The sequence below is a fragment of the Salmo salar genome, chromosome ssa23 (assembly GCF_905237065.1).
Source record: "Salmo salar chromosome ssa23, Ssal_v3.1, whole genome shotgun sequence".
Lineage (NCBI taxonomy): Eukaryota > Metazoa > Chordata > Actinopteri > Salmoniformes > Salmonidae > Salmo > Salmo salar.
In genome coordinates this window covers 50,205,539-50,215,210 of record NC_059464.1, presented here as the reverse complement: position 1 = coordinate 50,215,210, position 9,672 = coordinate 50,205,539, and the positions used below count along the sequence as shown (strand labels likewise).

The window sequence follows — 9,672 nt, the reverse complement described above, 5'->3', positions numbered from 1 at the left end:
CACAACGCTGTCAGTAGCTGGACAGGGTAAAGTTTAAATACAACGCTGTCAGTAGCTGGACAGGGTAACGCTGTCAGTAGCTGGACAGGGTAAGGGTTAAACACAACACTGTCAGTAGCTGGACAGGGTAAGGGTTAAATACAACGCTGTACCAGTAGCTGGACAGGGTAATGCTGTCAGTAGCTGGACAGGGCAACGCTGTCAGTAGCTGGACAGGGTAACGCTGTCAGTAGCTGGACAGGGTAAGGGTTAAATACAACGCTGTCAGTAGCTGGACAGGGTAAGGGTTAAATACAACGCTGTCAGTAGCTGGACAGGGTAACGCTGTCAGTAGCTGGACAGGGTAACGCTGTCAGTAGCTGGACAGGGTAACGCTGTCAGTAGCTGGACAGGGTAACGGTTAAACACAACGCTGTCAGTAGCTGGACAGGGTAAGGGTTAAATACAACGCTGTCAGTAGCTGGACAGGGTAAGGGTTAAACCACGCTGTCAGTAGCTGGACAGGGTAACGCCTGTCAGTAGCTGGACAGGGTAAGGGTTAAATACAACGCTGTCAGTAGCTGGACAGGGTAAGGGTTAAACACAATGCTGTCAGTAGCTGGACAGGGTAACGCTGTCAGTAGCTGGACAGGGTAACGCTGTCAGTAGCTGGACAGGGTAAGGGTTAAACACAACGCTGTCAGTAGCTGGACAGGGTAACGGTCGTAGCTACAGACGCTGTCAGTAGCTGGACAGGGTAAGGGTTAAACACAACGCTGTCAGTAGCTGGACAGGGTAAAACGCTGTCAGTAGCTGGACAGGGTAAGGGTTAAGCACAACGCTGTCAGTAGCTGGACAGGGTAACGCTGTCAGTAGCTGGACAGGGCAACGCTGTCAGTAGCTGGACAGGGTAACAACGCTGTCAGTAGCTGGACAGGGTAACGGTATAGCTGACAGACGCTGTCAGTAGCTGGACAGGGTAAGGGTTAAATACAACGCTGTCAGTAGCTGGACAGGGTAACACTGTCAGTATCTGGACAGGGTGAGCCAACGCTGTCAGTAGCTGGACAGGGTAAGACAACGCTGTCAGTAGCTGGACAGGGTAACGCTGTCAGTAGCTGGACAGGGTAAGGGTTAAACACAACGCTGTCAGTAGCTGGACAGGGTAAGGGTTAAACACAACGCTGTCAGTAGCTGGACAGGGCAACGCTGTCAGTAGCTGGACAGGGTAACGCTGTCAGTAGCTGGACAGGGTAAGGGTTAAACACAACACTGTCAGTAGCTGGACAGGGTAAGGGTTAAATACAACGCTGTACCAGTAGCTGGACAGGGTAATGCTGTCAGTAGCTGGACAGGGCAACGCTGTCAGTAGCTGGACAGGGTATTGCTGTCAGTAGCTGGACAGGGTAAGGGTTAAATACAACGCTGTAAGTAGCTGGACAGGGTAACACTGTCAGTAGCTGGACAGGGTAAGGGTAACACGCTGTCAGCAACTGGACAGGGTAAGGGTTAAACACAACGCTGTCAGTAGCTGGACAGGGTAACGCTGTCAGTAGCTGGACAGGGTAAGGGTTAAACACAACGCTGTCAGTAGCTGGACAGGGTAACGCTGTCAGTAGCTGGACAGGGTAAGGGTTAAACACAACGCTGTCAGTAGCTGGACAGGGTAACGCTGTCAGTAGCTGGACAGGGTAACGCTGTCAGTAGCTGGACAGGGTAAGGGTTAAACACAACGCTGTCAGTAGCTGGACAGGGTAATCGCTGTCAGTAGCTGGACAGGGTAAGGGTTAAACACAACGCTGTCAGTAGCTGGACAGGGTAATACTGTCAGTAGCTGGACAGGGTAAGGGTTAAATACAACGCTGTCAGTAGCTGGACAGGGTAACGCTGTCAGTAGCTGGACAGGGTAACGCTGTCAGTAGCTGGACAGGGTAACGCTGTCAGTAGCTGGACAGGGTAACGCTGTCAGTAGCTGGACAGGGTAACGCTGTCAGTAGCTGGACAGGGTAAGGGTTAACACAACGCTGTCAGTAGCTGGACAGGGTAACGCTGTCAGTAGCTGGACAGGGTAAGGCTGTCAGTAGCTGGACAGGGTAAGGCTGTCAGTAGCTGGACAGGGTAACGCTGTCAGTAGCTGGACAGGGTAACGCTGTCAGTAGCTGGACAGGGTAAGGGTTAAATACAACGCTGTCAGTAGCTGGACAGGGTAACGCTGTCAGTAGCTGGACAGGGTAACGCTGTCAGTAGCTGGACAGGGTAACGCTGTCAGTAGCTGGACGGGGAACGCTGTCAGTAGCTGGACAGGGCAACGCTGTCAGTAGCTGGACAGGGTAAGGGTTAAACACAACGCTGTCAGTAGCTGGACAGGGTAAAGCTGTCAGTAGCTGGACAGGGTAACGCTGTCAGTAGCTGGACAGGGTAACGCTGTCAGTAGCTGGACAGGGCAACGCTGTCAGTAGCTGGACAGGGTAAAGGTTAAATACAACGCTGTCAGTAGCTGGACAGGGGTAACGCTGTCAGTAGCTGGACAGGGTAACGCTGTCAGTAGCTGGACAGGGCAACGCTGTCAGTAGCTGGACAGGGTAAGGGTTAAATACAACGCTGTCAGTAGCTGGACAGGGTAACGCTGTCAGTAGCTGGACAGGGTAAGGGTTAAATACAACGCTGTCAGTAGCTGGACAGGGTAACGCTGTCAGTAGCTGGACAGGGTAAGGGTTAAATACAACGCTGTCAGTAGCTGGACAGGGTTATGCTGTCAGTAGCTGGACAGGGTAACGCTGTCAGTAGCTGGACAGGGTAACTCTGTCAGTAGCTGGACAGGGTAACGCTGTCAGTAGTTGGACAGGGTAACTCTGTCAGTAGCTGGACAGGGTAAGGGTTAAATACAACGCTGTCAGTAGCTGGACAGGTAAAGTTTAAATACAACGCTGTCAGTAGCTGGACAGGGTAATGCTGTCAGTAGCTGGACAGGGTAAGGGTTAAATACAACGCTGTCAGTAGCTGGACAGGGCAACACTGTCAGTAGCTGGACAGGGTAAAGGTTAAATACAACGCTGTCAGTAGCTGGACAGGGTAATGCTGTCAGTAGCTGGACAGGGTAACGCTGTCAGTAGCTGGACAGGGCAACGCTGTCAGTAGCTGGACAGGGTAAGGGTTAAATACAACGCTGTCAGTAGCTGGACAGGGTAAGGGTTAAATACAACGCTGTCAGTAGCTGGACAGGGTAACGCTGTCAGTAGCTGGACAGGGTAAGGGTTAAACACAACGCTGTCAGTAGCTGGACAGGGTAACACTGTCAGTAGCTGGACAGGGTAAGGGTTAAACACAACGCTGTCAGTAGCTGGACAGGGTAACACTGTCAGTAGCTGGACAGGGTAACGCTGTCAGTAGCTGGACAGGGTAAGGGTTAACCCAATGCTGTCAGTAGCTGGACAGGGTAACGCTGTCAGTAGCTGGACAGGGTAACGCTGTCAGTAGCTGGACAGGGTAAGGGTTAAACACAACGCTGTCAGTAGCTGGACAGGGTAACGCTGTCAGTAGCTGGACATGGTAAGGCTGTCAGTAGTTGGACAGGGTAACACTGTCAGTAGCTGGACAGGGTAACGCTGTCAGTAGCTGGACAGGGCAACGCTGTCAGTAGCTGGACAGGGTAAGGGTTAACACAACGCTGTCAGTAGCTGGACAGGGTAACGCTGTCAGTAGCTGGACAGGGTAACGCTGTCAGTAGCTGGACAGGGTAAGGGTTAAATACAACGCTGTCAGTAGCTGGACAGGGTAAGGGTTAAACACAACGCTGTCAGTAGCTGGACAGGGTAAGGGTTAAACACAACGCTGTCAGTAGCTGGACAGGGTAACGCTGTCAGTAGCTGGAAAGGGTAAGGGTTAAACACAACGCTGTCAGTAGCTGGACAGGGCAACGCTGTCAGTAGCTGGACAGGGTAACGCTGTCAGTAGCTGGAAAGGGTAAGGGTTAAACACAACACTGTCAGTAGCTGGACAGGGTAAGGGTTAAATACAACGCAGTCAGTAGCTGGACAGGGTAAGGGTTAAACACAACGCTGTCAGTAGCTGGACAGGGTAAAGGTTAAATACAACGCTGTCAGTAGCTGGACAGGGTATTGCTGTCAGTAGCTGGACGGGGTAAGGGTTAAATACAACGCTGTCAGTAGCTGGACAGGGTAACACTGTCAGTAGCTGGACAGGGTAAAGGTTAAATACAACGCTGTCAGTAGCTGGACAGGGTAATGCTGTCAGTAGCTGGACAGGGTAAGGGTTAAACACAACGCTGTCAGTAGCTGGACAGGGTAACGCTGTCAGTAGCTGGACAGGGTAAAGGTTAAATACAACGCTGTCAGTAGCTGGACAGGGTAATGCTGTCAGTAGCTGGACAGGGTAAGGGTTAAACACAACGCTGTCAGTAGCTGGACAGGGTTATGCTGTCAGTAGCTGGACAGGGTAACGCTGTCAGTAGCTGGACAGGGTAAAGGTTAAATACAACGCTGTCAGTAGCTGGACAGGGTAATGCTGTCAGTAGCTGGACAGGGTAAGGGTTAAACACAACGCTGTCAGTAGCTGGACAGGGTTATGCTGTCAGTAGCTGGACAGGGTAAGGGTTAAACACAACGCTGTCAGTAGCTGGACAGGGTAACACTGTCAGTAGCTGGACAGGGTAACGCTGTCAGTAGCTGGACAGGGTAACGCTGTCAGTAGTTGGATAGGGTAACTCTGTCAGTAGCTGGACAGGGTAACGCTGTCAGTAGCTGGACAGGGTAAGGGTTAACACAATGCTGTCAGTAGCTGGACAGGGTAACGCTGTCAGTAGCTGGACAGGGTAAGGCTGTCAGTAGCTGGACAGGGTAAGGCTGTCAGTAGCTGGACAGGGTAACGCTGTCAGTAGCTGGACAGGGTAATGCTGTCAGTAGCTGGACAGGGTAAAGGTTAAATACAACGCTGTCAGTAGCTGGACAGGGTAATGCTGTCAGTAGCTGGACAGGGTAACGCTGTCAGTAGCTGGACAGGGTAACGCTGTCAGTAGCTGGACAGGGTAACGCTGTCAGTAGCTGGACAGGGAAACGCTGTCAGTAGCTGGACAGGGTAAGGGTTAACACAACGCTGTCAGTAGCTGGACAGGGAAACGCTGTCAGTAGCTGGACAGGGTAAGGGTTAACACAACGCTGTCAGTAGCTGGACAGGGTAAGGGTTAAATACAACGCTGTCAGTAGCTGGACAGGGTAAGGGTTAAATACAATGCTGTCAGTAGCTGGACAGGGTAACACTGTCAGTAGCTGGACAGGGTAAGGGTTAAACACAACGCTGTCAGTAGCTGGACAGGGAAACGCTGTCAGTAGCTGGACAGGGTAAGGGTTAACACAACGCTGTCAGTAGCTGGACAGGGTAACGCTGTCAGTAGCTGGACAGGGTAACGCTGTCAGTAGCTGGACAGGGTAACGCTGTCAGTAGCTGGACAGGGTAATGCTTTCAGTAGCTGGACAGGGTAAGGGTTAAATACAACGCTGTCAGTAGCTGGACAGGGTAAGGGTTAAATACAACGCTGTCAGTAGCTGGACAGGGTAACGCTGTCAGTAGCTGGACAGGGTAAGGGTTAACACAACGCTGTTTTTCATACCTCTCCTCAGCTACCATCAGACGTTTCACAATTTAGTTGTAGCACTGAAATAGCTCACCAGGGTCCCCATTCCCAGGGATACCCATTGAGACCAGGGTCCCCATTCCCAGGGAAACCCATTGAGACCAGGGTCCCCATTCCCAGGGAAACACATTGAGACCAGGGTCCCCATTCCCAGGGAAACCCATTGAGACCAGGGTCCCCATTCCCAGGGTCCCCATTCCCAGGGTCCCCATTCCCAGGGATACACATTGAGACCAGGGTCCCCATTCCCAGGGTCCCCATTCCCAGGGAAACACATTGAGACCAGGATCCCCATTCCCAGGGTCCCCATTCCCAGGGAAACACATTGAGACCAGGATCCCCATTCCCAGGGAAACACATTGAGACCAGGATCCCCATTCCCAGGGTCCCCATTCCCAGGGAAACACATTGAGACCAGGATCCCCATTCCCAGGGAAACACATTGAGACCAGGATCCCCATTCCCAGGGAAACAACATTGAGACCAGGGTCCCCAGTCCCAAGGCTGCCGTGATCCCAACAATTCAACAACCGATACAATGTAAAACAAAAACCCAATTAATACAAAACACAACAATTGTTAAAAACAGTTACAGTCCTCAGCTACTGGGTTTAGCTACACCCTAAGCTGCCTGAGCGGCACCAGAACATCTAATTGTAATGAGTTATGCAAAGTGTTCCAGCAGTGAGGTGTATGAAAAACTTAAAAGCAGATTTACCTAATTCGTTGGAAACTCAAGAGTTAACAAACCCTGTAAACGTGTTTTGGTATGTCATGTTTTTACACTTTAGAAGTAAGCCAGCAGCATACCACTGTGCATCCCTCTGAAGCTAACCAGGGTTGGTCCTGGTCGGTCCCTGGATGGGAGACCAGATGCTGCTGGAAGTGGTGTTGGAGGGCCAGTAGGAGGCACTCTTTCCTCTGATTGGGGACATTGCCCTGTGTGGGTTGCTGGTTTTCGGGATGGGATGTTAAACAGATGTCCTGACTCTCTGGGGTCACCGAAGAGAGGATTGGAACGGCTGGGGGTCTCAGAGGTTTGGAATGGCTGGGGGTCAACGAGGAGAGGTTTGGAATCCCTGACATAAGCCACAACACCATCAGTAGTTACAGACAAAGCTGATACACTGCATAATAAAATTAATCTGACTAATGACAGAGGGGGGAAAAAATTGTGTTCCAAAAAAGGTCCAGTTGCCAGGACAACGAATCCAAATTCCATCTAGACGTCGTTGCCCTGGAGCACACAACAGACTGTACATACCTCGACCTAAACATCAGCACCACAGGTAACTTCCACAGAGCTGTGAACGATCTGAGAGACAAGAAGGGCTTTCTACGCCATCAAAAGGAACATAAAATTAACATACCAATTAGCATCTGGCTAAAAATACTTGAATCAGTTATAGAACCCATTGCCCTTTACGGTTGGGAGGTCTGGGGTCCGCTCACCAACCAAGATTCACAAAATGGGACAAACACCATATTGAGACTCTGCATGCAGAATTCTGCAAAAATATCCTCAGTGGACAATGTAAAACACCAAATAATGCATGCAGAGCAGAATTAGGCCGATACCAGCTAATTATCAAAATCCAGAAAAGAGCCGTTAAATTCTACAACCACCTAAAAGGAAGTGATTCCCAAACCTTCCATAACAAAGCCATCACCTACAGAGAGATGAACCTGGAGAAGAGTCCCCTAAGCAAGCTGGTCCTGGGGCTCTGTTCACAAACACAAACAGACCCCACAGAGCCCCAGGACAGCAACACAATTAGACCCAACCAAATCATGAGAAAACAAAAAGATAATTACTTGACACATTCCAAAGAATTTACCAAAAAATTGAGCAAACTAGAATGCTATTTGTCCCTAAACAGAGAGGACACAGTGGCAGAATACCTGACCACTGTGACTGACCCAAACTTAAGGAAAGCTTTGACTATGTACAGACTCAGTGAGCATAGCCTTGCTATTGAGAAAGGCCGCCGTAGGCAGACCTGGCTCTCAAGAGAAGACAGGCTATGTGCAACACTGCCCACAAAATGAGGTGGAAACTGAGCTGCACTTCCTAACCTCCTGCCAAATGTATGACCATATTAGAGACACATATTTCCCTCAGATTACACAGATCCACAAAGAATTCAAAAACTCCCATATCTACTGGGTGAAATACCACAGTGTTTCATCACAGCAGCAAGATTTGTGACCTGTTGCCACAAGAAAAGGGGCAACCAGTGAAGAACAAACACCATTGTAAATACAACCCATATTTATGTTGATTTATTTTCCCCTTTCGTACTTTAACTATTTGTACATCATGACAACAATGTTCGACCAATTAGAAAACATTTTCAAGGGACAGTAAGAAAGGGCAACAAACCATCGCAGGCTACAAACCAAAGAAACGTTGGATGACTGTCAAATCAAGACATAAATATGACATTTGAAATGTCTTTAATCTTTTGGAACTTCTGTGAGTGTAAATGTTTACTGTTGTTGTATTCTGGGGGCTAAACTTGGGAACATTGAGACATTAAAGACATAGATAGATCAGAAGCATAGAGGCTGTGTTTCACGTTCATTGGTTCTCTGTAGAAAGACAGTATGGCTGTGGAATGTGTTGGGAGGACGGGAGGAGATCAAAGGATTGCTATAGAGGAAGAAGGGAGTAATAAGGGTTTAGTATCCTGTTACGAGAGAACGAGGAGTGTATAAAGTAGGGTATATATATATATATATACTTGGTTAAGCTTCTCTAGCGTCCATTAGTTATTTACTCTGAAAAATTACAACCTAACACTGTAAATATTTTATTGTTTATTTCACTTTTGTTTATTATCTATTTCACTTGCTTTGGCAACGTTTCCCATGTCAATAAAGCCCTTAAATTGAAATTGAATTGAGAGACAGAGAACATCTGTGAGTGTAATGTTTACTGTTAATTTTTATAGGCTATTTCACTTTTGTTTATTATCTACTTCACTTGCTTTGGCAACGTTTCCCATGTCAATAAAGCCCTTAAATTGAAATTGAATTGAGAGAGAGAGAGAGAGAGAGAGAGAGAGAGAGAGAGAGAGAGAGAGAGAGAGAGAGAGAGAGAGAGAGAGAGAGAGAGAGAGAGAGAGAGAGAGAGAGACAGAGACAGAGACAGAGACAGAGACAGAGACAGAGAGGGGAGGGGAGGGCTTAGAGCATTTATTTATTTTTAAAGCACAGAATAATCGCAAGCACACACACACACACACACACACACACTCAGAGTAAGCACAAAATCACAAAGCTTTACAGTGGTGACTAACGCTCCAACAATGGACTGATTTGAGTCTCTCCCTGCTGAGGAACCTTGGGAGTCCTGGGTGTGTGTGTGTGTGAGTGAGTGAGTGAGTGAGTGAGTGAGTGAGTGAGTGAGTGAGTGTGTGAGTGAGTGTGTGAGTGAGTGAGTGAGTGAGTGAGTGAATGAGTGTGTGTGTGTGTGTGTGTGTGTGTGTGTGAGTGTGAGTGAGTGAGTGAGTGTGTGTGTGTGTGTGTGTGTGTGTGTGTGTGTGTGTGTGTGTGTGTGTGTGTGTGTGTGTGTGTGTGTGTGTGTGTGTGTGTGAGTGTGTGTGTGTGTGTGTGTGTGAGTGTGAGTGTGTGTGTGTGTTAGTGAGTGTGTGTGTGTGAGTGTGAGTGTGTGTGTGTGTTAGTGAGTGAGTGTGTGTGTGTGTGTGTGTGTGAGTGTGAGAGTGTGTGTGTGTGAGTGTGAGTGTGTGTGTGTGTGTGTGTGTGTGTGTGTGTGTGTGTGTGTGTGTGTGTGTGTGTGTGTGTGTGTGTGTGTGTGTGTGTGTGTGTGTGTGTGAACAGTACCTGTAACAGAGAGGATGCTCTTCTCCCTGTGCCAACGATCTTAGTTCAGGAGGGTTGATGTAGACAGTGTGTTCACTGCGATGGGACTCGTCCAGCTCTATCAACCAGGTGTCTTCTGGGACATCACTGTCCATCTGAATCTGAAAGGGAACACAACTTCCTGATTCATTTGCCCTACATTCTGTCCGTCCACAACA

The 9,672-nt window shown here is 48.9% G+C and overlaps 1 protein-coding gene across 3 annotated transcripts in view; it reads right to left on the bottom strand.

The window, feature by feature from the left end:
* The window catches only part of dennd4a (DENN/MADD domain containing 4A), a 127,007-nt gene that overhangs the window by 51,833 nt on the left and 65,502 nt on the right, over window positions 1–9,672 (bottom strand). For all 3 annotated transcript variants that reach the window (XM_045706298.1, XM_045706297.1, XM_045706299.1), the window contains one exon: window positions 9,476–9,615. In XM_045706298.1, coding sequence (XP_045562254.1) covers window positions 9,476–9,615 — 140 coding nt within the window. The remainder of the gene's footprint in view (window positions 1–9,475; window positions 9,616–9,672) is intronic.